The 26,538-nt window shown below is 44.7% G+C and overlaps 1 protein-coding gene across 1 annotated transcript; it reads right to left on the bottom strand.

Annotated features, from left to right (window-relative positions):
* Positions 1 to 1,887: 1,887 nt before the first annotated feature.
* IRS4 (insulin receptor substrate 4) lies at positions 1,888 to 24,758 on the bottom strand. Its single transcript, XM_064669821.1, has 2 exons — positions 21,072 to 24,758; positions 1,888 to 4,259 (listed from the first exon to the last, which is right to left on the bottom strand). Exons 1-2 carry the CDS (start codon positions 24,544 to 24,546, stop codon positions 4,255 to 4,257), a joined length of 3,480 nt encoding a protein of 1,159 aa, XP_064525891.1. The 5' UTR covers positions 24,547 to 24,758; the 3' UTR covers positions 1,888 to 4,254.
* Between the last annotated feature and the right edge of the window lie 1,780 nt (positions 24,759 to 26,538).

Below are 26,538 nucleotides of genomic sequence, written 5' to 3'. Positions count from 1 at the left end.
GTGCTCTACATTTAAAATATAGGATAAGTATCTAGAACTATTAGCTTTGGAAAGAAAGATTTTTAACTCTTTGTACAGAGAGGTGACTACTGCCCAAGGGCAGCCCCAGCTGACAGTGAGGTGACAGCAGCTGGGCAGTAACACAGACATCCTCCTGTCCTTCCCAAAGGCTCTCTGGCCCCAGCTGTAGCACAGGATGGTGGCTGAGGCTGCTCTGCCAACAGCAGAGCTTTCCTCACAGTCAGTCAGGCTGTAACCATAATGGTGCTTTAAAAAGTTGTATATTAACAAACTCAGAAGAGAAAACCAAAGAAACTGAGCTTGGTGTGTTTGTTTCCTTAACAAAAGGGGATAAGGTGGACAAGTTCTTACCTTCCAGACATGCACAGCAAGCTCAGTGCTCCTGCTCTCCCCCGAGACATGCTGCTCCACAGCTCTTCATGGACAAATGAGGGGAGAAACTTCTGTATATCTGAGGGAACTACTGCTATAGCCAAGACAGGATGCAGGGATGAAAAAAATCCAATACAGGTTGTATTGATACCTGGTAACTCTGACAAGATCCTTCTTCCCTGCTGTGAACCCCTCACTCCCTCATATTTGGTTATGTCCAGTACCAGAGAGCTCAGGGAGAAGCAAAAGCCAGGAGAACTGGTCAATGCATTTCAAAACAAAGACTTGTAAGATGTGTTTTAGTGACTGTCTTCAGGTTCAGTCAGGAAATCCAACTTGCCTTCTAGCTTTGAGGGCTTTCACCACACTACAGAAGCAAGAGAGCTCTGTCACCCAAATTGAAAAATTAGTGCAAAACTATGAACTCCAACACTCCCTCAGCCCCCCCCAAAAAAACCCCACAACCCTCCAGCAGCTGCCCCATTTCATGTCCAGTCAAAGGTATTTTGAAATAACTATCATGACACTGTCCAACAGTCTGGTCAGTGCCTGGATAATGGTCACTGTTTGTTTGTACTGCTGGTAGGGCTCTTTCTGCCATGGCTGAGCAGGCTCTTCTCCTTTCCTTCCCAATCCAGGCTACACACTATGTAATGGGGCCCTGAGAAAGGGGCTGGTTTATTTGGGGAAAACCCTATCCTTACAGCAAACTTCAGTTTTCCAGGGAGTTATTTCAATGCACTATTCTGAGTAACAGGGTAAAATTAAATTAGGTAATTTTAAAGAAAGGTCTCATCCAAGATATTTCACACTAATCACCCACATTTCTGGAGATCATATACATTTCCATCTATGGATAAAAGCCTCTTTTTATAAAAAAATACTGCCATATTCTTCACATCAGTAAGGAATCTGAGAAGGCACTCAATCCATTTTGTTGGTATTTTCTGACTTCAGTTGTTTTTACAAGCGGGTGCCTTACTTGAAAATGATGAGATTATCTACTTGCATTTGGGTTTTACATACTGAGACCTTATTTAACACATACCAAACCCAAGTGTCACTGCAAAAGATAAAACAGCAAAACACACTTGTTCCCTTCTACCCTAAAGTCAGAACCCTATTTGATACCACAGTGCTAAACATTTCTTTTTGATCATGAGACTTCCCTACTCAGTCATGGGCAACATTTAAAGCAGAAAAAGTATCAGGCACTGATCTTATTTTTTTTTTCATTCCAAAGCTTAGTTGTTTACCAACACTATGAATCCATGGCAAAGAAAACTTCTGGGTGTTTTGCTGTCTGTTACTTTTTACACTAAGTGTAAAGGCACAGAAAACTGGACACACTGGGAATCACTGCCCTGAAATAGTGCTAAAAGCTTCTCCAAATCTTCAGGGATGCAGGGTGACAGAAGCAGCCACAGCAGGAAGAAACACTTCTGACAGGAAAAAGCAAAAGTTTGTTTAAAAATAAAAACCCAGACACGGAGCTACATGAACACGTATTTACTGCAAGTAGCTCTATGGAAAGCCAAGTCAGATAAATATAAACACTATACAGAGCTTCAAGCCAGTCTCCCAGAACCGCAAACGCGATGTGTTTTACAAAGAAAACAACAGAACAATATTTACAATGGAAGACAAAGCCAGATCAATCAGCTCAACTTTAAAACAGATCTGTGAAGCAGAAATAGCAAATATAATGAACAGTTTCAATCATATATGTTTTAGTTTGTACAGACAATAACTGTCCAATATCAAATTAAATTTACAGGACAAACATTGTTCTATCATTGGTATTTTTGTACTATACAGCAGCATAAACGGGTAGCTGGAAGGTAGTATATATAGTGATATGTTTTACATCATCTGAAAATGTTCTTCCAGCACAATACTGAATAAATTAGTTGCTGTAAACTAAGAGATTCAAAAAGATTGCATATTTATTATGCCGTACCTATTAGTATTTGTACCACTATACTTGAGGTTACCCATTTACTTATTTATTCAGCATGTATTAAATCAGTGCTGTATATTGTACAATGGCAGCCTCAGGGATCTAATATGAAATATGTAACAAATTTCTTCAAAACAACCTTTTCCTTTCACATTAAATGTTTAGAACTAACTTCATCCAAATTTTGATTTCTTAGAAAAGATGTAAAGCTTTATAAAAAGCTGTCTACGTATTGCATTATTCATTTTACGAGACCAACCAAGAGCTGTATGGCAAGACAGTATCATGGTCTGTAAGAGTGGTTGTGTTTTTAATTCCTGTATGTTTAGCAGCAAGTAACTGTACCAACTGAAACTTCTCTTCCAGAATCAAAAACAGGTCTGTGCTTTTAAACCCTGTAGCAACAGTTTTTCCTGTCACCAGACACTGTGTAAACTGATTGGTACCATGTTTCAAAAAAAAAAAAAAAAGTTTCCTATTTTAGTGACATGTACATTTCAATGCTACTCAAAAAGAGATCTGAGTACAAATCACTGAACAATCCAAGCTGACAGTGCCTAATTTGTTATATAAACTGTACCAGCAATTGAAAGGTTGTCTGTTGGAGGTGAGGCAGCCTGGCACATCCCTTGTACAATATACATGTGGAGGATTCCCAGCTGTGTGGTGCAGTACAGCGTGAGGATTTTGTACCACTTCGAAACCCTTTAGCAATCGTCAGTGCCTTTTATTATCCATTGCATGTACCAATGACTAGTGTCATGCTCTTTTAATTTCATAGCAGTGTTAAAAACCTAAATTCATTTCAACCAAAAAAAAATTCAGTACAAGAGTGAAGCACTTAAATTGTAGAAAAATCAGGGCTTATTTTAAAAATGTCACATGGTCATTCACATTTCTGCCAGTGGGATAAAGACAATTGAGAAGCCAACATTTTAAATTTTTTCCCCATTATGCCAGAAAGAAAGAACAAAAATAGTCCCAAAATAAAAGTGGGACTTTGGCTGAAAGTAAGATCAATTAGGGTGGTTTCCCTTTAAAAAGCTACGGCTGACAAGTCTAATGCAGAAGTCACAAACGACTCCGCAGTTCTCCATTCGAATCCATGAACAAAAACCTCATTTTACACAATTCATATTTATAAACAAGAACAAAAACAATCTACAAGACAACCAGCCCATTAATCCTACTTTGTACATACCAAAATTCTGAGCAAAAAAAAAATTTCCGTTTAAGCTCTGACAGACATTTGATTTAAAGCTTCTAGCCTATGCTCAAGAAATATCTCTTGTACCATAAAAGCAAAACCTTAAAAAAAAAAAAAAAAAGAGGCAGAAGAGGTCTCTCCTCCTCAGACCCGTTCAGTCCCATGGGTTCACCCCTCAAGCTAATGTGCACCTCTCCCTCCCTCGTTCTGCCCAGCCACCTGGAAAAATCCTGAACTGCCAAAATATTTCTAAACAATATATGTTTTAAGCTAACCACTTGTTAATGTACCAGAGAAGTAAAACCCATGTTAAACAGACAATCAGAAACCAGCTTTGACTTCTCAGAATATAAATTTAGAAAAAAAAGATTCATGGGAGAGGCAGGAGGAAGAAAGGGACATACAGGGATCTCCTATTAGCATTCACACTGCCTCCCGAATAGATATGACATGAAAGACCAAATTCCATCACCAAAGCACAGCTATGAAAAAAATCTCAATTCAAATTAATTCAACTGTAGAGAGCTGATGTCTATGAAAAAAATTAATTAAAAGGATGTGTGTCTATGTCCGTGCTGGTGGAAATGAAAGTAGCCGGCTGGAGCTGAGCTTTGCTTCCAAAAGCACCACACAGTTTCTGGAGTTACCAGCAGAAAAGTCTTCTCTTCCAACAATGGTTTCCATGGCAATGCAGTCAGTCTAGAAAGGAGGGGGGAAAAAAAAAAAGTCAGTGACATTTCAAATTCAAAAAATATCGGAAAAAAATATTTTCTAATGAGAATATATGGAGCTCATCCACTGCAGGAGTGAGAGCTGCTGACTGCAGAACGCGGGTCCCTCACAGGGAGAGGGGGCACTGCCAAGTGACCACGCCTCAGAGATCCTGAGGGAAGGAAGAACCACGGAGTCGGAAGCACTGCAGAGCCAGAGTGACACGTGTACGAGGACAGGAGCTGGGGCAGCAGCCAGCACGTCCACAGCCTGCGCTGGGCAGCTCACAGCTGCCTGTTCCACTGCCACCTATTCCACTTATTCCACTGCCACCTATTCCACTGTCAGCTATTCCATTGTCACCTATTCCACTGCCAAGGCCGTTCCCCAGCGCAGGGGGCCCGAGCACTGCTGCTCATGCAGGAGTGACTGAGGCTGTGGTGAACGCTCCACTCCCAGCAGGGCAGAGCTGCAACACAAACACTCCCAGCACCTTCAGCTCCAACCGAGGAGCAGCAGGTCATGACAGCTCTGTGCCCTGTCCTCAACTTTTCAGGAAAAAGCTTAATTTAGTTAATAATACGAAACACCTCAGAGTATACACGTCCCTTTTTCACGGAACCCCACCCGATACAAAAGCACACGACTACAACCAACTGCCTTCAGTGGCTTCAAACTGACTGGAAAAGGCAGAATACAAAGCACTCAGTAAAAAGAGAGGTTAAAAACATAATCTTGTACTACAGGATGTATTACCCATATATCCTGTGGTGACAAGATGGGTGACAAGGCAGAAATGGAGACAGGGGAGTCTGCCCTCAAAGCAGAACACCAGCTCTGCAATTAACCACACACATGCCAAGGTGAGAGCAACTCAAGAGTTTCCTGGCATGGGAAAAAAAAAAAAAGTGATGAAGGGGATGCAAATGCTTTCTGCAGTTGTATGAACACTACACAGGAACATACAAAAAGTCACTTTTCAGCTCACCACAAAATCCCTTCCACTCCCAGCAGAACCAGCATGAACACCAATTTTCAGCTGGGGGAGTACTGTCAGCCAAATCAGTGGGTCACTGTCTCCCAGCCCTGACAGACTGTCCTCTTCCACCATTTTTGTCCTCCCAGCCAAGACTGAGGGCTCTGTCCTCTGTCAGGTGGCTTTGCTCACCTTTTCTCCAAGGTTTGAGGGACATGCCCTGGCAGTACAGGGAAGGAGGAAACAACAGGTTGCTGTCACTGAGAAACAACTAGTGCAAGAGATTTAGTCTTCAGAAAACAACAAACAGAAATGTCAGCTGCTTTTTCCCCTCAAAGCCACACAGTGTCAGCTCCCTCCCCGCTCTGGGAGAGCTCCCAGCGTGAGAAGAGCTGCAATAGAGGGAACACTTCATTACACAGCACAGCGATGGCAGAACAGCCCCCTGGAACAGGGAAAGGGGTTTCAGAGCTTAATCCTGCCCGTGCTCAATCTGCAGGGTCACAAGAAAATCAGTTACATCTCACTGCTGATGCACCCACAGTGCTTCCCTGCCTCTACCCCAGGGACATGCTAAAGAAAACGTGGCTGTGTAAAGAACAAGCACTATGTGTAATAATGCAAACCCGTATGTTTACTTACAAACCAATCATGAGGTATGAACACACGAACTCCACCCTGCCCTAAAGAACTTCTGATTTCTGTCCAGCTAAAAATACTATCGCTTCAAAAGAAGAAAGAAAAAAAAAAAGAAACCAACAGAAAAAAGAGCTCAGCTGGGCTGCCTGAGCAGCCTCTGCCCATCCCAGCCCTTGGCAAAGGCTGCCCACGGCTCCAGACACAGAGAGGCAAAGGCGACAGCAGGGCTGGCAGCAGTGTGGAAGTAAAGGGGTCCTTCCACTTCAGGGGAAACTCCATGTTATCCCTACACAGCCCACACCAACGTCTGGGTTGCTGAGTTTCATTTCTGCAATACATAATGACTTCAAAAGTACAGTAACTTGGTTTTCCACAATTCAAGGAAAAGGTGGCCAAAAGACACCCACAACTCAAGAATCTCTATTTGTGTTATTTCACAGACATAATAAGATCACTACAAAAAGCTATTGCTTGGCACACACAGAGCGTGATGTGGTCAGCAATGGCTTTGTTTTCACAAAAGTCAACTGAAGCTATTATTTTTGAAACAATTTTCCTCTTTAGAAAAATATTATTTTGTTGTAAGACCAAAGAATGAAAATATGCGCCACAGCTTGCAATGAATCACACCTCAACGATGCATACAAGTCAAACACTAAAACAGTTAAAGCTTCTATATTAAACTTATATTCAGTAAAAATTAACTTTACCAGCATCCCCCACCCTTTCCTTGCTGCGGACCTGTAAGCTCACATAAAAGGAACTTCAAAAACTGTCTTTGCTTTTGTCAGGACATTTTTCCTCCACGCCTTACACACAGGGCACACCTGAAAGCTGTTTGACAAGTTATTCTAATCTCTCCGAGCATATCCCCAAAACATTTTGAAGAGCAATGGCCCAGTTGTTTGAATATGGCAGAACTCAGTATTTATACCTAAAAAGTTTTGAAAATTTTCATAATTCGATGTCATCTTACATTTAAGATACTTGGAGGGGAAAGGCAAGAGTTTAAGAGAAAAAAAAACCAACAGTTTAACTTCTAAGTTTAATTCCCTGAAGCAGCCTGGTGTACTCAGACAGCAGCACAACAATCAATTGTAAAGTGAGCACACCAGGTAAGTCTGAGCAGAGCCCCAGCTAGCACAGATTAATTTATAAGAAACCAGAAGAAAGCTTCACCCCAGTTCACAAATTCCCTGGAAGTTCTGGCTCAAACATAGTTTTACAGCAGCCCAGGTTGTAGGACAGGCCCAGGACCTCCCTGCAGTGTCCCCCCTACCCAAAACTCCAAAATTCCTAAACAAAAGCTCATTAACTTCCCACCCCCCCCCCGTTATAAACTACACTTCAGCATGCTTCCTCTTCATTTTTTAGGTAAAACAGAATTGCTGGAACTGTAAATAAACATAAGGAAGTTTCACATAAACATTACCTACAACCTGATGACAATCTCATAAAGCCTTGAGTCTTTCAGACATGGAGTTATTGTTTGTCACCACTACTTTAATCCCACTGTTAAAGCTGGAAACTTCTGGACTGCAGTTGGAGCATTACAGCTGGCTGATGCCCTGAGTCATCAGCTCTTTTTTGGGATAAAGGCATCAAACATTTATATATATACAGATAAATACAGATATAAATTGACATATATATATATGGATTTGAACACATATATCAGTATCAGAATAGAAGAGGTAAAGAGCCACTTGTGAAACTCGACCACATAAAAAAAGTTCCATCTGAAATCTAAGAGGAGACTGAGGTCTTGCAAGATCCCTCCCACAAAGTGCTGCAGTCACCCCCAGTGCCAAGGGCAGCCCTCAGGAGCCCATTCCTGCTGCAGAGGGACCACAGCCAAAGGCCCACGGGTCACCCACCACCAACCTCCAGGCACCACAGAATTCCAGTGCAGGACCAGTGCAGCCTGCACCCAGGGAGGAGCAGGGTCTCCAGCAGAGCCCAAGGCAGCTGTGCACTCAGTCACGGGCCCTGACTCTGATTTCCACACCACAGAGCTCCAGCAGCTCCCGCTGATGCCGCTTCCCCCCCCCAGCCCCCGGAGCCGTGCTCACCACCCGCACCACTGCCTCACACACCCCAGTGCTGCCACTGCCTGCAGGGCCTCGGGGCCACCTGAGCACCACTGAGGTTTATAGAGAGGCTCCTACACCACAAGAGAAGTTGTTCGTCAGAGAGGTGTAAAATGGGTTTAATGTCAGTGAGAACAAGGCCAGTGTCTGCTGTGCTGCTGATACCCGGAGCCAACTGGCGGATCCCACCTCGGCGGCTCCTCACCAGAAGGATCTTTTGCAAGGGACGGGGGTTTATTTAGGGACACCACAAGAGCACTCACACATTAAGCTTCTTGATGGCTCTTCTCTCCCACACCTGATCTGCTTCTATTTTTTGATTAACCAGTTGGTGAAGGTAAACTAATGAGGCCACGCAGTGCTCAAAGAAAACAGCAGCGCTTCCGGGAAGCTGGATGATCTTATTTTAGTCTCCACAATGTAAGATTCATCAGCCACCAATCTTCTATGCTAATAGTACAAATATGAGAATTGCTAATTAACAATAAAAGCCAGATTAGCATTTCTTTACAGATCTCATACGAATGGATTTGACTCAGCAGTCACTGAAAAGTGAAGGAAGATATCAGAGAATGGGATGAAAAAATTCTCCTAAAAGGTAAAAAAATTATGATGTGAACCAGCAGAGACAAGAGGCACAATGCTCACAGAGTACCCCAGCAGTCCCTTGGAGTTCTCAAAACATAAATGCCACCAAATAAAACTCAGCGGTCAGATCAGAAGACATGACAAGTTTGACGATAACTTCCACTTGCAGTGTAAACACACGGCTGTTCCTGCACTGTCACGAGTTTTTCCAAGAAAATCTGCTAAGTCTACCAAAAAAAAAAAAAAAAAAAAAAAAAAAAGGAAAAAAAAAATCTGATAACTGATCCTGGCAACAAACAAGCAACACAAACCTGAACTCAAGAAAACCTCTGCAAAAAAACTTTTGAAGCAGCCCAGAAATACACTATTATAAGAAGTTTTAGCACCCTAAAACTTCTATAGCACCCTACACTGGGCTTTTCTATCTCTTTCTGCACAAAAGCTCCAGCTTTTCTTCAAAATTGAGCTCTACTGTTTCGACTATTGACAACAATACAAATTCAACTTCCTATGAACATTTAATAAAGAAAATGAGTCTAGAAAGCATCCAAACATTTTCACAGACCACCTCTCAAAATATATAAGCAAAGTTTGGAAAATTGAAGCAACGTTCTCTTCACTACACAATTCCACTTTCAATTCATAAGTTTAAGATGGGATCAGATTATAAAACTACATGCAGTTGTCTGAATTTTGCTGAGGAACAATCAATCAGATGAAAAAGATCATAAGGGCAGAAGAGAAACTAAGAGGACAAATACTTAAATTAGGATGGCAGCATGCCATTGCTCAAAAATGTTTTCTTTAAAATTAAGGAACACACTAGAAAAGCACTCGGCACGTTTTCTATGCAAAAATCATCAGTAGTTTTATAAAAATTAGAGGCAGAGAATTAAATCAGTCTTAATTCATTGGACTGCACCCTGGTGTGTTCCACGTGAAAATGTATCAGATGAGAATATACCCAATTCATACTTCATTTCCTGCATCTGAATTATTAAGGCCATACAAGTCAGGACACTTTGAAACACACCGAGAGGCTTTAAGAACACAGCAGACATACTTTAATTCTCTCAGAGAAATCCATTCTAAATAATACCTGGTTTTGCAGGAAAGGCTTTTACTGACATAATTCTGCAACTGATTCCTAAAAGGATAAAAGCTTTGCTTACAGACGATATTAATTTAAGATAATTAAATGATTAAAATCTCCATGTCAAAGACTAAGACAGCTTAATGCTTTCTGGAGAACACTACTGAAGTTCTCCATTTCCTGAACTTCAGGTTAGGGGGAAATCAGAATTAATTTGATTTATGCAGATCAAAAGCAGCAGAGCAGCCCTAGACTTTCCTGTGCACATGGCCACACAATATTCCTGTTGTTCAGGAAAGCACCAAACCCAGCACAACCTCAGGACACGACATCCAAAGACAAACGTTCAGGTGGCCGGGCTGGGGCAGGAGCACGGCAGCGAGTTCCACATGGAGCCCTCCCCATGGCAGGCCTGGGAGGGGCCTCAGTTGCCCAAATACATTCCTCACAAATTACTGAGAAGTTTTTTTGCCCCAAATTTTACTGAATACACAATTACTATGCCGCATCATTGTCCTACTTCTTTGAGTTCTTATTTTAATGGCACAGCTTTAGACCTTGCTAGAGGCAAGCGGTGTTATTTGAGAAAAGCCAAATTCCTTCTTAATTTGCACACGCAGACAGAGAGTCTACAAACACAAATCAAAACCTGGCACATTTGCTGCATCCATCACATGTGCAGTTATTGTGCCTGGGTGACCCAAACAAGGCCCTGGCACAAAGAGACATTCCAATTTGGGCAAGGTGTTCAACTACCTGCTGACCACTGAGCACATGTTCCATGGACTCTCTTCAGCCAACAACAAACTAACGGTGCTCAAACTGAGCTAATGAACACATTTTGTACCTGTAATTTTACTGACTTCCCACAAGCAAAAAAAAATCACTATTTCTTTTAAAAAAACCTGTTACACGACCCACTTTTCACTGGATAAACTATTTAAACACAGCAACTGGTAACAACACATCCCAGTGAATGAGACTTCTCCTCGAGCTGTATTTCTAAAATTTAGAAGACAAAGTTACTCTTAAAAATAATCTTTATCCACAATTGTTCCATCAAAACATGGTTTTGTTATTTAGTGCTTGGCAGTTTCATGAGCTAAAAACCTCTCCCATGCTTCAAGGTAATTTTTATTCACTTTGCAGAAATGCCTTATCTTTTGCAACAGTGGCGTCTTTTTCTGTTTGAATAAACAGGGTTGTTTCTAGGAAGGCCTTATGCACACCCTAATTTCATCTCTTCTACTGATACTATTCCTAGAATTAGTAAACTTGCATGCAGTTTTGGCAGGGGCCTAACACCAACTCAAATGGCACAGACAGCTTGACAAGAAGTTGTTGGGGTTTTTTTGAGTTTGTTTGCTTGAGATTTTTAAGCTTTCTATTACAAGATAAAACGACAGTACTAGAAATAAACTCTTCTTCACTTCCAAACACAGAGAAGTTCAAGATTTCAGATTTTCATGTCACAGAAAAATGAAAAACAGTTCTGCTTTTGAAAAAGCATTCTCACAGCAAGTGTGTGAGATACTGCACCTGACCTCCTGAACCACAGAAAACATGAGTAAATTTTAGCCAAGAAAAAAACCCAACCAAAACTTGTTTGTGCAGCTCCCAGGAATACCACCTGCTACAGTTCACTCTGCTCTTGAGACAAAGGTCAAGAGCCCTCAGTGCCAATAGGGAGGAATACCCTCTGCCTGTGCTCTTGCTGCAAACTGGGCATTACAAATTGTTTGGAAATGAATAGGAAAGCAAACAGCCATGGCACACATGTCTGCACGCACTGCCCTGCTTCCCACATTCTGAAAGGACTTGGGATACTTGGAAGAGTTTGAGTAGTGCAGCAAAACTGCAAGGTGTGACACAGCTTCCCAGTGAGGAACAGACAGCTAAAAGAATCCTTCAGCCTGCAGAGAACTACTGGGATGTAGCAGGACATTTAAAAAGCCCAGATGATACCACAGGTCCACGCTGTGGGCAGGACAGGAAGGTGCTGGCAGCACACTGGCCAAGTGTATGGCAGAGGGGGCTACAGCATCTACACATCCTTAAGTGGCCTGGAGAGAAAAGACAGAGTTCATTATCTCTTCCACTACACAAACTGGGGGCTGCTCAACAAAGCTGTTACAGAGCAGGGTCCAAAATGGAGAGAGGTCTGCATGCAGTGTGTACTGCCTGATCGCAGGCTGCTATGGATACAAGGAGTTTACACAGGATCAAAGAGAGATTGGAAAAGTACTTGGATTAAAGATCCATAAAGGATTATAAAACAGACAAACTGTATCAGGCTCAGGAAATCCCCCAAGCTGAAAAAAAAATAAGAAAATCAGAGGCTGGGTGTATGTTTGTGGGAAGTATTATATACGCCTGCCCTGCTCTTCCTCTGCTGGGTGGTGCCTGCTTGCAGACACAGGTCTGGGGCTTGAGTGAGCCAAACTATTCTTTGTGAACACAACCAAGAGAAAGGGCAGTGTCACTCATGACTAATGAAAAAGCTCCCCACCTTTCAAATCACCTTTCCCAAGACTTCCTTTCTACGCAAAGTTTCACCTGTTCTAATTCATCCCGTCAGTTCTTCCCAACCACTTTAGACATCAACACCTGAAAGCATTCAGCACTACTTTTTTCTTTCACCTCTACTGCCATAAATGACTGTCAAAGAAAGTTACTACACAGCCACATACCCACATAGTTACACCCTCCTCAGCCATACCCTTTGCCCATGCATGCCCACACAAAAAAATAAATACATCTGTGCTATTGGCCACTCTCTGCTACCACACACAGCAGTGGCACACATTCATTTTTTACATTTTCTAATTACCACATTATTGAGTCTTCATTAACATTAGGATACCCCAAACGCTGGCTCATGCAGGGGAGGAAGAAAGGTTCAGATTGCACTGCATGTGTGAAGCGACATCTTCTCAAATCACAGCACAAGCACAGGAGCCAAGAATTGAGCCTTCAGCTTCCAAGAGCAGCTTGGGAGCTTCTAAGGACAGAGGTAAACTGAGTCTACGCACAGACAAGGTTTAATCAACAGTGTGCAACTCTTGTTTTGTGTTTACCTTGTGGAACATGTCAACATCAATATTTCAATCACTCATGCCCTCAACAGTGAATCAAGCCTCAGTGCTGCCGCCACTTCCAGACTCACCCGCAACCACTGCAGCGTCTGTTTAACCTGATCTACCGACACTGAAATAAAGCAACTTTCTCCTGTGCAGCAATTGTTCTGAGCTCCAGCTTCCATGGGCCTCTCCCACAGCTGATGGCACTGCAGCAGTGATGAGGGGGTCCCATCCAGACCTCCCCAACTAGAGATGGGCTCCAAATGCTCTGGCACACCGGTTACAAACCCTAAAGGTGACTATCTCTCAAGCCACACTGCTGCCTCCTCTCCAGTGCTAGAAAACTGCCTGAAATCCAGAGATGCCACCTAAAAAAAACAAGAACAAACCAGCAGTAGAGCCAAGGCAGCTCCACCTTGGCTGCTTAGCAAAGTCTCACCAAGAACAGAGGACGCAGGTCTGTGTGACATTAACTGCCCTGGGAGGCTGCACAGGGTGATCCTGTGCTCCAGGGCACATTCCTGCACACCCGCTTGCACTGAATCTATCAGTCACATGTCTGCAGAAAAACTAACTTACAGAAAGGAGACAGAAAAAACAGAAAAAAATATAATCACATTCCACATCTAAAAGGGAGAAGTAAACACTGGGACATGCCCCTAACTCGGAGATACATGTTGGCCCACATTCCTCTTACCAAGATTAATATCCTGGCCAGTGTTCTGACATTTACCTCATCCTTTTCAAGTCATTTAAACCATTACAACCACTGTATTTATAGCTCACTACCTTCCCTGCTCCCTGGTGTGTGCATACCCTTCCAAGTGCCTCTACCAGCTTCCTCTCCTGACCCATTCTCAGCAGCCTTTTATCTCTCCCAGGCTGACTCTTATCTCCACTCTGCCAATGGCAGCAGCCTTGATCTCTATCTTACTCTCCACCCCAGCACATTAAGTTTCATCCATCTCTTGAGTTTCATCTTTAAATTGTAAGCTCCTTAGGACAGAGACCGACACATTTACATTTGTGGCAAAGTACAGGGGACCTCCATCTGCCTACCTGTTCAGGTTCCACGAGTGGAGACCACATCTGGAGCTACAAGCTTTCATTAACAGACTCTCTGTCGTAATATTGTCTGAATGACCTCAAGATCAAATCTGTTCATTTTTTCATCTCATTTCTAACTGATTTCCTGTTCACCATAATCTGCAATTTAAAAACTCCTTGTTCTAAAAACAGTTAAATAAAAAACTCACACACACACCAAAAAATCAGAGTGAAATACAGATGGCAAATGCCTCCCAAAGGGTCTCACATGACAAAAAGCAAATATTCTCAACATTTGAACTCTACAAGTGGATATAAACAGCTTACAAATTGTTCTAACAGATTAACTTAAGATAAAAAATAATTCCATACAGAAAACTATCTTTTTGGCCCCTTAACCCATATTGGTTTAGACTTCAGAAACTTCACGGTTTTGACTTCCAGAATTTAAAGCATGTTCATCTGTATATCAATGGACGTTTTACCTGCTTCCACCTTGTGCTGAAGTGGGCCCTCAGCCAACCCATCTGCAACAGGCTCCAGATACCCAGACCAGGGAAGCAAAGGTACCCAGACTGGAGAAGCCTTTCTGTCCCATCTGCTCATTTCTCTTGGCCACTTTAGCTCAATTGTCCAAAAGGTGCCACAAAGTCACAGAAATGCCAGTGCCTGTCAACAGCTTAAACAGGGTTTTCATACAAATGAGGTGTCCCGTGGCTCACATGAAAAGCTTTGCTTGGGCTCTCGTGCACAATCAGGACACATTTATCAATGATGCATCTGCTTCCCTGTCACTAACAACTTCCCAAACTCCTGCTAGTCCAAGAGATCTGTGTGAAAAGAAGCACTAGTTCCCAAAAAATAATTCAGGGTCAGACTATGCAGCATGAAAAAAAGTTATACTGCAAATTCACCTGGTCAGCAAGAACCATAAACAATAAAGCAAGTTGGCTTGGCATGAACACAGGAACAGAATCTCATTATTCCCTGTAGAAGGAGAGTATCACTCATCAGTGCCTCAATAAATTTAGAAGCAAATTTTACTAGGTTTTTTGTGCACCTTTTGGTACTATTTCCCAAGATTTTCAGAAAAAGAAAAGAAGCATTTTGATATCTTTAGTCATTCCACAAAATCCTGTTCTACCAAAAAGAAAACCTTTCTCCAAGTAGACAGCATATTTATGAGGCTTTCATACCCTAGCAAAAGGGAAACACTAGATTTATCTATTTTATGCCCTAAATAATAGTTCAATTTGGTATTTATAAAGGTTCCTAACAGACATGTTACACAATGAATAGAAGTACTATTCATGTGGTAATTTAAAAGTTTTCCATTTTCTTGAGTCACATTAAATTGTATCATCACCTTGAAATTATGGGCAAATCTTAACTATATTAATTTCAGTATAAGCCACCTCTTTCAAAAACCCTCTCTTCTTGGAAGAATCAAAAAGATTAGACCTCACACTTAACTCACAAATCACCTGCACACAACACGTAGGTATACAACACACACACACATACAGAGTCTCAAGTGTTTGCACCCAACCACAGATCTAAAACAGAAAACTAATGTTTGGAAATAAGCAACCTTTACCCCTAAAGACAGAGCTCATGACTTAACCAGGGCAGAAAATTCTTGCTAAGAGCCTACTAACACTGCTGCTCCTGGGGTAATGCTACCTGAAGCAAAATCTCCACAATTCCAAACACTTATATGTTCAAGATAATTTAGATAAGATACTCAGCAACACCTTTGAAATGCCTTTGATGAGTCAGGCTCATTTACCTCTGTCTTCCCACTGCCCTCAAGTATGTCAGAAATCCCTCCTGATCACACTCTCAACTAAATCTCTGTCCCTAAGCTGAGTGACCTTTATAGAGATACAGGGCTTGATTAAAACTAGAACATATTTCTCCTTTTTCCCCTTGTCATTGCTTTAACCTGTAAGACAATAGTGCACCTTGATCGTGGCGTTGTTCTGAACATGCAAAACCTAAATATGAAAGAAGTCAAACAGCAAATTTGCAGGGTGGGTCATCAGAGAGCTCTCCAGCCAAGTCATTACACACTATTTAAGGCTGTGTCATAAGATAATAGTACATTTTTAGGAGAAAAAAGCAGTAATAATACATCCCCAGGCTTCAGAAAGCTGGACTCTCTCTCACCCGCCTATCAGTTTTATCACTCTATTTTCCTTTGTTGAAGAATGCCACACTTGATTACAACAGTAGTTAAAATAAAACTCCAGATTTTGTTTCCTGTTTTGGATCAGGAAAACAAACTTGTTACTGCAACCAAAAGCTTTCAGCATGTTTTTGTGAGCACCACAGATCCACAAACAGAGTGTGCACACACACCAAGGTACAACACAGTACTATAAACTCTTTTCAGTACCACCCAAAACCTCAAGGTATAAATCCTCCCCCAGCAATCAATATGAAGAAAATGTATTAAAGATCCTTTCATAAAAAAAAGACCATATGCGGCAAAAAAGCAAACCCAGACTCTACCTACTGCTAACACACCACTGGACATACAAAAACCCCAAAGAAATACTGGTGACAAACCGTCCCAGTGATCACATGCTGGAATAGAGCTGCTGGAAAGGACCGAGCGAGCGCTGCCCACCTTCTGCAACTCCAACCTGCCACCCCAGCAACAGGGAACAAGGAGCCCTCAGACATCAAGGGAGGAGGGGAAAATGTGAAGTTGTAGAGGGAAAACTAACAAGGGTAATAATGCATTTAAGATTTCAACAAAAGACTTTAAAAAAAAAACAAGCACAAAAAGCACCTTGAACCCGTACTGGATTACTCCCAGAACTCCAGGCATCCTGCAGCGATGTCCTAACCTACCAGACAGCTACGAGCAAAAAGTTTTAGACTTCCAAAAAACACAAATGTCACCATTAGCTGATTTCCAAAAGCATTTCAACACTGACTCCAAGTAAGCATTCTCTCTCAATGGCAGGGGAACATTCTTTCCTCAGATTTTCTCACCCAAGCACAAGTAAAACCCAACTGATTCTTGGTCAAATATGTCATAATTAGCTCATTCCTACACCACACAGCAAAAATCTGTTCTGCCTTCAGCAGCTCATACACTACTTGAGGAAGTTTCCCTGTGTATTTTTCAGCATAACTGTAAGTCACTCAAGACTGTTAAAGAGGCAACTGTTACAGCAAGATTAGAATGGTTTGGGTCTTTTAAGAATTATTATCCCAGCATTATTTCAAAGATGTAGGATACACAGCAGTGTTCAGATGTGCTGCAAGAGGGTTGTTCGAGTTATTTTTACATGGGCCCCTGTCTTTAAGTATTCTGTCAATACAGAAGAGCCTCAGTTTGAAGCAAACTTAAAAACCACTGGTCTGAAACCCAAAAGGGGCAGTTATTTGCCTGGTATCCCATAAACTGTAATTTACTATATTAGTAATATCTAAAACTTTCAGCTTCTGAATTTCTCAAAGTGTATATTGTTCCTTATTCTCTTTAAGATTTTGCATTTGAAATACGCAAGTTACCAGAAAGGATCTGGACAATTTGGAACTTATTTTTGCTTTACAGCTGTACTTGTTTTCCTTCCTCTCAACTCCCCAAAGTGTACACACCACTCTCACCCAGTCTAGCACAGGAGCAGATTAAAAAGGTGTGGAACACTTAAATAATAACCCTGCACTTTAGAGAACATCTGAAATAATATCTTAGCAAAGTGTAAGAGTATCAGGCAGAGATAAGATTAAAGAGTGGGTGTGAAATAGCTGAGTAGATATTAAGCTGAACATTACATTTACTCTGAATAGTTGTTTTTTGAGTGCAGGGTATCTTTGCAGGTTTAGTATTTCTAATTAAGACTGAAGAAACTTGTATTATACAGGACTCATTACGCATTTTATTACTGCCCCATTCTCATTATCCTCCTCGGTTTCTACAAGGTCCAATAACAAGGTATACATTAGCTAAGCCCTGTTTGAAGTAGCTTTAGTGTTCTGTACTCCTAGCACAAAATTTCATGACTCAGATTCATGTAATCAAAACTGCAAACCGCTTGCTTCAATGTTGTGTAATAATTTCGTGATGAAACTGTTTTGCTAGTGACCTCCTTAAACTGCAAGCATTAAAAATCAGAACCTTATATTCTTTTTATCATTACCATTATCAACATAAAACCTGAGATCAGTTTTGCCTAAACCTCAAATAAAAGTTTAATAACAAGTAAGCCTAGTTATCGTTCCTAATCCATGCCCTTTCCCTCCTCCATCCATGTCATGAATGGAGAAGGGAATAGAAAAAAAAAGTTTGATTCATATCAGTGAACCTGAACCAGAAGTAGTTTGGGAATTACAATGAGGGGGCAGTGATGCATTGGAAATCACTCCACCACCCTCGGCAGTTGGGAGAACGGCAGCTGAGTCACAGAACACAATATTCCATTTAAGCAAACAAAAACAAAACAAAAAAAAGCAAACAATCTGAAGCTGGGAAGTGTTTTCCTTTCAATAAACTGTGGTTCAGGGACAAGAGATTAAGTTCTCTACCTACAGAATTTAACACACAAGGGATAGCTCCTTTCTAGGAAGGATAAAAATCCATCTGCTAAATATTTTTCTTAAGAATGGATTTAAGCACAGAGCACTTTTTCAGGCAGAGAGACCTAAAAAGTGAGATGTAGAAGGAAAGACAGCACTCAGTTCTGCTAAGTCTCCAAAAGTATTAAAAATATCAATTACCCAGAGGCACACTACACCTCTTCAGGGGACAAGAGGTTTAAGAGTGAAGCTTCATTCTCACTATTCAAAAGGGAACATGAAAATGTTTTTCAGGGTAACAAAAACTTAAATATTTAAATAAAAGCTTTATTGCCATAGAAACTGATAAGCTGTTTAAAGAATACAGACTTCTAAAATTATGCTTGCTACAGCTCAGAGAGATGATTTAGTACATGAATGTTAACAGGTATCTTTTATAATCAAGAATTTTAAGTCATTCTGGAGAAAACGATATACACCACCAATTTACAGTACTGTATTCAAGTCTGGCAAGCTGCTTTTAGCCTGGACTATTCCAAAATCTGTTCACCTCCCCCCCCAAGTGACCAATGTCGTCATCTTACCTACCTTCCCCTACTATACAGCAGAAATGTTTTATACTGCCTTTACAGAAAACTGTTAGGCCTTGTTTTGGAGTAGCATTTTATAATTTTGTTTCTCTTTTTAGGACTAGAAAAAAACCCACCGAGCTAAGCTCTTACTGTTCTCATGCTTAATTCCCTGCCAAAGCCCATGTTTTTCACAGAGTTGGTTTTGCTTCATTTTAACGTGTGTTTCATGTCCAGAGAACTTCAGTTCCCAGCAAGAGCCAGCAGCTGTTCTGTCTCTTGCCCCTCTGCAAATTATAACAGACAAGGGAAAAAAACCCAGCACAGGGCTGTAGATATTTTGCTGTGGCAGTAGTAAGCAAAATGCTTATCACTAACACAGTTTCTAAACACACTATCTCCTGAAAAATATTTTTCAATGTGATATTTACAGTACAGCTGAAGAAAAAAAATCTTTGTTTTTTTCCTCTTTATTTTGTAAAAAGTCTTACTTTATAATATGGATTTTAGTCACATGAGGGGAATAAGATCAAGTTAAGAATTCTGCTATCTTTGGAGGTGCCTTAAAAAAAAGGCCAAAAACCAAAAAAAAAACCAACAAAACCAAACATAAATTGGCAGTCCACGAGCCCCTGACTTAGCAGATTTAGCAGACAAATCTTTGAAGTGCTGAAAGACTAACTTTGGAAGAAAGCACTTCTTGGACTGGCAACTTTCAACGTCTTCTAAATTTGATTCCAACCAACAAAACAAAGCAGAGGAAAGAAAACCACTGAGGCAAACCACACATTTCTGAGCAGCCCCAAGCAGTGCTGCCAGACTCCAAATGGCATGCGAGCTGAGTCAGGCTTATACCTTCCACTAGTAAAGGCTACACAATTTTAAGCTCTTGCAATACCTTCTGCCCTTAGATACTTAGTTTTAATGTGAAACTAGAAAAAAATCATTTCAATGTTTAAGACTGTAATTAAAAATATAGGAGTCAGCAGCAGCCCGCTCCTTTACTGCTTTTGTTGACAGAGCAGACAAGTACCAATGTCCAACCATGATTAAATATTTCCTCTTAGTACTCATCAATTATTGACTACACTTACATTTGCAAAGAGAGGAAAACATTTCCAACAGAAATGGTTTTCTACCGGGAGGGTGAATTACTGCAAGGAGTTCAGTGGGTCACTGACACCAGAGCAAGGATCGCTCTTCCCGAGTCCCAGCGCAGCGCTCACACACTGCTCAGCCGCGGGACACACACCACCACCACCAGCTAATTACCAGCTTTGCTCCCACCGTCAGAGCTTATCATACAGACAGGAGCGTCCCTCCTCTTTCCCATATTCTTTCTCCCCACCTGCAACACCCTTACATTTTATGCACACCTCGAACTGCATTACCTTAGGCTGGGTCAGACCACTGATACCTTGAAAGCCAGTAGCCTCCCCTCCCAAGTTTCGGACCTTGAAGACGCTGCTCGGAGCAGGGGAAGGGTTACAGCTCTCTAAAGCCTTGGACAGGACTAAGGAGTGAACATCCCCATGCTGGTCAGCCACCCGGAGATGGCTCCTCCAGAGGACACAAGGATACTCTGGAGACCAGAGCTCAAAAGGAGCCACCAAACCTTCAAGGGAAAAAACTGAATTCTGTTTACATAAGATTCAGCTAAATAAATCTGGCCAAATTTGCACATTAAAAAAAAATCAAAAATGCATTTCACCTACATCTGTTAAAAGAAACATATTTAAGCCTCAGATTTTGAGGTCTAAACCCAGTTTAGCCATTTTGAGCTTCCAAAATACAAAATACTAAGTTCAGGAAAAAAGTGAGGAGTCATCTAGTTCTACAAAGGGAAGAAAAGCAAAGTGAAGAGCTACCATAACCTTGGGACAAGAATTCACAATATGAAATACCATTAATGCTTATACTAGCAAAAGTAACTTATAAATAAACAAGGCAGATGACAGTTTGATAACTCCTGACTGCCTAGAAGAGTCACATAAATCCTTTAGGCCAAGGACCACATCCCCTTTCACTGCTGTTCAGATGCTGCACTATGACAAAACTGGTTGTACTAGAATAACGCAGGAGATTATAAAAAACATTCACCCCCCTCTGAAGGCAGCATTAAGCAGACAATCTAATCCTTACGGTTAAGCGACTATGAAAGGGAAGTGCTTTTAAAGTTACAAACCTTTTCTTGCAGCGTTACACTTCAGACCATCAGATCTGCTGAAGTCTATGCTTACGTAAGCTCCACTGTCCAAACCTGAAGTACCATTCTGGAGATGGCAAGCTGGCGTTGTAGTACTTGCCTCACAGCTTATGGGGTCATCGCGTAAATTCAGAGCGATGTAGTTTAAGCCATTCTGAAATCCAGTTGAGGTATCCCTGGACATTTTGCTTTCCTGACCATCAGAAATGTTTTCATCCGGTTTTAACCAAACGTTGTCAAATGAGGCAGAGCTGTGTCTTTTGCTACTATCAGTAAAGAAAGAGGACGAGGTCGTCACAGTCCCAGCAGAAGAGAATGTTTCAGAACTGTGTCTCCTCCTGCCTTGAGGGTCAGCTCGAATCACTTTCGGTCCCATAGGAGGGTCAGAGCCAGGAACGGAGAAGCTACTGCTGCCAGCATATCGATCAACAATGCAGAGTCTATTAACGATGGAAGAAGGACTATCCATCTTCACACTGTTGTCAGATTCGGTGGCAAACGGCCGAGGTGGTGTTGCTGCCATGTTGAACGTCATCTCGGTGTAGTCATCAGTCCTGTTACTCGTGGTGCTGACACAAGCAGTACCAAATGAGAGCCTGGCGTAGTCAGGGTTTGGTTGGTTTCTAGGAATACTGGAACTTGCATAAATTGAAATATCTGTCAGAGAGTTTGACAGTTCCTTTGCTACTTTCGGTGACTGTACATCCAAGTCAACGCTCATGTAATCGGAGAGCGGTGACTGCCTGTGATCACTACTTGAGCCCAGAGATGATGGTGATCCTTCTGCAGATAAGGAATAGGGTGTGTTACTTGCCTTTTCGTTAAAATCAATATTTATGTATTCACCGGGACTCGCTGGCTCAGGTGGAACTGTACGGTCATACATTCTGGGGATGGTATTACTCCCCCTCGTACCCAGGGGCAGGCGTGTGGGCCTGGTGGCCCTGTTCTGCACAAGTCCTTCATCTGAACCTTTCAACGCTGGCAATTTAGAGATGCCATTAGCCAGAGTCTCACTGCTCACCCCTTTTACATTTTCTGGTCCACCATACAAGAGTTTTCCAGGTGAAGACATTGGAACATATTCACTGTGGTCACCATTTTGTCCTGATAACGCCTTAAAGCTTCTGGGCAAAGAAAAATATGAACTAAAACCTTTGGACACAGAAGTGCTATGAATGTAATTTGAATCACCGGGGTGCTTTGGAGCTGAATTACCAGGTGACATATCCATATACTCATTGTTTACAATCTTCTCATTACTTCCTTTAGAACCAAATCCAGTTAAAGGACTCCGTACAGGTGAAGAGCCAGCCTTTGGAAACATCATCATATATCCTCGGGAGTCAACTTGAGATGGTGACCAGGAATTGTTGATCTGTTTTGGAACAGACATGCTTTTAGGAGTCATTGGCAAATAATCGCTGGTGCTGGATAGAGAAGATGCAACTCCTGGCATCATTGGCATGTATCCATCATCCCTGGCTTGACTCCTGCTTTGGTTATACATGGAATCAAGGTTAGTATCACTGTACTCCAATTCATGGTTATCTTTCAATTTTGGTGTTTCAGAGTAAAGTAATCGCCCATGATTTCCTGCAGAATCTTCATCTAACAAAGTTGTAGTTTGTGTTGTCTTCTGTTGCACTGCTACAGAATTTGGTTTTGTTAGCGAGTAAGTTCTTTTCCTGAAACACTTTTCAGCCTCCATATAATCATCTCGTGAGCCATCATCTACTTGTTGCTTACTCATGGACATGTATTCACTCAGACAGTTCTCCTCTCTGATAGGTGGTGTGTTTCCCAGGGAATCCGGTGTATTACTCCTGACCCGAAAGTACCTGAAATCTCCAGGGCTGGAGCCATATTCATCAGAGGAGATAAATCCTCCATCACTCGGGGAACCACAAACAGATGAGCTAGAAGGCCTGGTCAGCATGTCCGAAGCAGAGCCATGGCCACTACTGGAAGAAACACTGATGGGACTTGTAGTGGAGGGAAAATGAGAAACGGGCAGTGAAGCAGACCTGGTGTGGTAAGATGAGCTGAAAGCAGCTCTCACGTACCTTCCACTCCCTTCCTGACGGCCCAAATTCATCCTTGCAGTATTCAGGTGGATCATACTCCCAGTCACTGACCTAAAAGGTCTAGCCATGGTTCCTTCTCCTTCACTGGATGTTCTGAAGCGATAGGAGTTGTTGCTTTTGGTGGTAGGAGGAGTCCCTCCAGCAACACTCTCAGTTCTAGATCTTCTCTGCAAGCCTGTCTGGCTGGGGGGCAGGTTGCCCAAGTGCCTCCTGGTGCTGATGAGGGACATGGGATTGGTACCACTGCCACCACCAGAAGACTGGCTCTTGCTCCGGGGCCTGAACTCTGCAAAGGCCTTTAGAGCTTTCATGGTATCCAGAAAAGTCTCGTGCATATTCTGGGCAACTACAGAATCATCCACTTGCATCCAGAGTTCTCCAGGCCCAATAGAGGCAGATCTGCCCACTTCAATAAAGAAGAAGTTCTCTGAGTGTCCACAGCGGCGAATGTTCATCAGCTGCAGGTGGACAGAGGGCACCTCCGAGTTCAGCTTGACGAGGTGGATGGCCTTGCTGGAGAGGCACAACCTGTACACTCCAGTGAGGTTTTTCGTCTGTCCCAACCCTTTGGGCTTCACGTTGACCTGCCACACCTCCTTGAACACGGTGCCGGGCCTCAGAGTGGCCCCATAGTGCTCGTCATCCTCATCCACCTGCTGATCGGCATGGTCCTCCTGCTCCAGGAAGCCCCTCTTGCTCTGGCTCATGAGCTCGCTGATGGCCTGGTACCAGGCCTCCTGCTCGGCCTCGTTCTCCGCCAGCATGGCGAAGTACTCGTCCTTGGTGTACAGGGCGATGATGTGCTTGTGCTTGGCGTCGGCGCGGCGGCTCACGGTGAAGCACTGGTACAGCGGGATGACCCGCTTGGGCGGGGGGCAGCACAGCGCGGCAGCCCCGCCGGCCCCCGCCGCCCGCAGGCTGCTCTTGAACTTCTTCTCGCTGTCGTAGTACTCCAGCCGAGCGGGGGCCAGGTGGCTCTCGGCCCGCAGCACGAAGTACCGCTTGTGCCCGTGCTTCTGCTTGCGCAGGTACCCGCACTTCCTCACGTCCTCGCCGGCGCCGCGGCCCGCCGGGGGGGGCTGCCCGCCGCGGGCCGCCGAGGGCACGGCCCGGCCCGGCGCGGGGGCGGCCTCGGGCGCCGGGCACAGCGAGGCGCTGGGCGAGCGCCGCAGCAGCAGCAGCAGGTGGTGCGGCTGCGGGGACGGGCAGCGCCCGCCCTCGCCCGCCGCCGGTTCGCCCTCGCCCGCCACCGCGCCGAGCACGCCGGGCTCCTGCTGGGGCGCGGCTCCGCCTCCCGTGTGCCGGGCGCCCGGCTCCTCCTCGCCGCCGCCGCCGCCGCCACACGAGCCATTCATCCCGCTCGCCATCTTAGGGGCCACGCAGGGGCCGGTGCCGCCGGGGACGGGGGCACTAGGGCGGGCAGAGCGGGGATCGGCGCTCACCCGGGAAGCGCCCCGCGCATGGGGAGCGGGCGGTGCGTGCGGTGCCTCCTGCGTCCCCCGCCCGGTCCGCGCTCCCGCGCTCGCTCCGGCCGCTCGCACTCACGGGCGGCGGCGGCACCGCGGCGAAAACATCACGTGACCGCGCGGAGGGCGGGGCCACGGCCGGCGGCGGGCGGGGCCCCCGGCGCGCGGGGCGAGGGGGCAGCGCAGAGCCGGCCGGGCCGCGCGCCGGAGTGGCAGTGGAGACAGGCAATAGGGAGCCGCGGCCGTTCTCCGGCGAGCCAATCAGCCGGCGGCGTGGGGAGACGGGGGCGGGCTTCGCCGCGCTCTGTCCGGGGAGGCGGGGTCAGAGCGGATTGACAGCGCGGCAGACCAATAGAAGGCGGGATCTACTCCGGGCTGGCCGCGGTATCGTGGGGCGTTTCCTGCACTGGGGAAGAGGCGGGGCCGGCGGTGATTGGCCGAGCGGTGAGCGGCCGGGCCGGCAGCCAATCCGCGCCTCACACACACAGAGCGGGGAGGTGGGGCCGGGCAGCGCTGTGGAGTCGGCGGCGCGAGCAAAGCGGAAGGCGGGGCCTCGGGGAGACGGGCAGCTCGCGCAGCTAATCAGCGCCACAGCCCCGTCCGACGAGCGATACCGGCTGACGTTGCCCTTCTCCCATTTCCTCCTGGGCGGGGCCCGCCCCCCTGAGCGCGCGGGGCGGGGGCGGCTCCTATTGGCCGGCGGGGAGGGCGCGCGGGGCGGGGGCGGGGCGCAGGCGGGGAGGGAGGGAGGGAGGGGGGCGTGGGCGCGCGCTGCGGAGAAAGTAAACAACCCGCCAGCGCGCGGGCGGCCGTTGGGGCCGGGTGCAACGGTGGGAGCGCGTGACCTCCACAGGCCGCCATGTCCGGCCCGGGGATCCCCACTCAGGGGTCCCACAGCTCCTCACAGCCCTCACGACCCTCACAACTCTCACGGCCCCCACAGCCGCCTCACAGCCCCCACAGCTCCTCACAGCACCCTCACAGCTCCCACAGCGGCCTCACGGCACGCACACACCCTACCGCCTGCGCTGGCGGTGTTGTTGACGTGCAGTGGGTTGTTTATTTTTTAGATATACTGCTGTGTCACTGCAGAGCTGTCACGGGTTCAGGGTTGCCCGCTACCAGTCGCAGTTGGGTTGGGCACAGCGAGCAACCCGTGTTGCTCCCGTCGCTGCTGTGTGATCCTCGGCATCTGAGATCCGAGCAGGCCACTGACACAATCCCTGGATTTTAGATCAAAATATGATGACGATGATGATGAGATCAAAATATGATGAGCGAGGAGCAAAATCCTTCTGTTTCCCAGTCAGTGGGCACTTGTGTGCCATAAAAATTTCTGTGCTCCATCTAAATTTAATTGTATTGCTGAAATGCAGCACCTGGCATTATCACATAGAATCACAGAATCAGCTGGGTTGGAAAAGACCTTCACGATAAAGTCCAACCCTTGGTCCACCACCACCATGCTTACTAGACTATGGCACTGCATGCCACATCCAGTCTCATCTTAAAAACCTCCAGGGATGGTGAATCCACCACCTCCCCGGGCAGCCCATTCCAATGTCTGATTACTCTCTCTGTAAAAAATTTCTTCCTAATATCCAACCTAAACCTCCCCTGGCAAAGCTTAAGACCATGTGTGTGGCTGTCCCACCACTCCAAAGGCAGGAGCCACTTCCAGCCCTTTGCCCACCTCCCCAGCACTTTCTTCCTCTCATAATTAATTCCTGCCTTTGCCAGCTCACTGATGTCCTCACAGAGAACAATGTCCAAGTTCATGACCGCCCCGAACCCACGCCGTGTTCCCGTGCTGTGTGGGGCACTTAATCCACAGGGCAGGGCAGGGTGTTGGCAGCTGATGCTGTCCCTGGTGCCTTCTCACTCTTAATAACC

This window comes from Pseudopipra pipra, chromosome 13 (genome assembly GCF_036250125.1).
Source record: "Pseudopipra pipra isolate bDixPip1 chromosome 13, bDixPip1.hap1, whole genome shotgun sequence".
NCBI classification, from domain to species: Eukaryota; Metazoa; Chordata; class Aves; order Passeriformes; family Pipridae; genus Pseudopipra; species Pseudopipra pipra.
Note: the sequence above shows the minus strand (reverse complement) of the source record. Positions and strands in the feature narration are given on the sequence as shown.

Bases quoted from the DNA above. Each gene is read 5' to 3' on its own strand.
- IRS4 (XM_064669821.1), bottom strand. From the start codon at position 24,546: ATGGCGAGCGGGATGAATGGCTCGTGTGGCGGCGGCGGCGGCGGCGAG.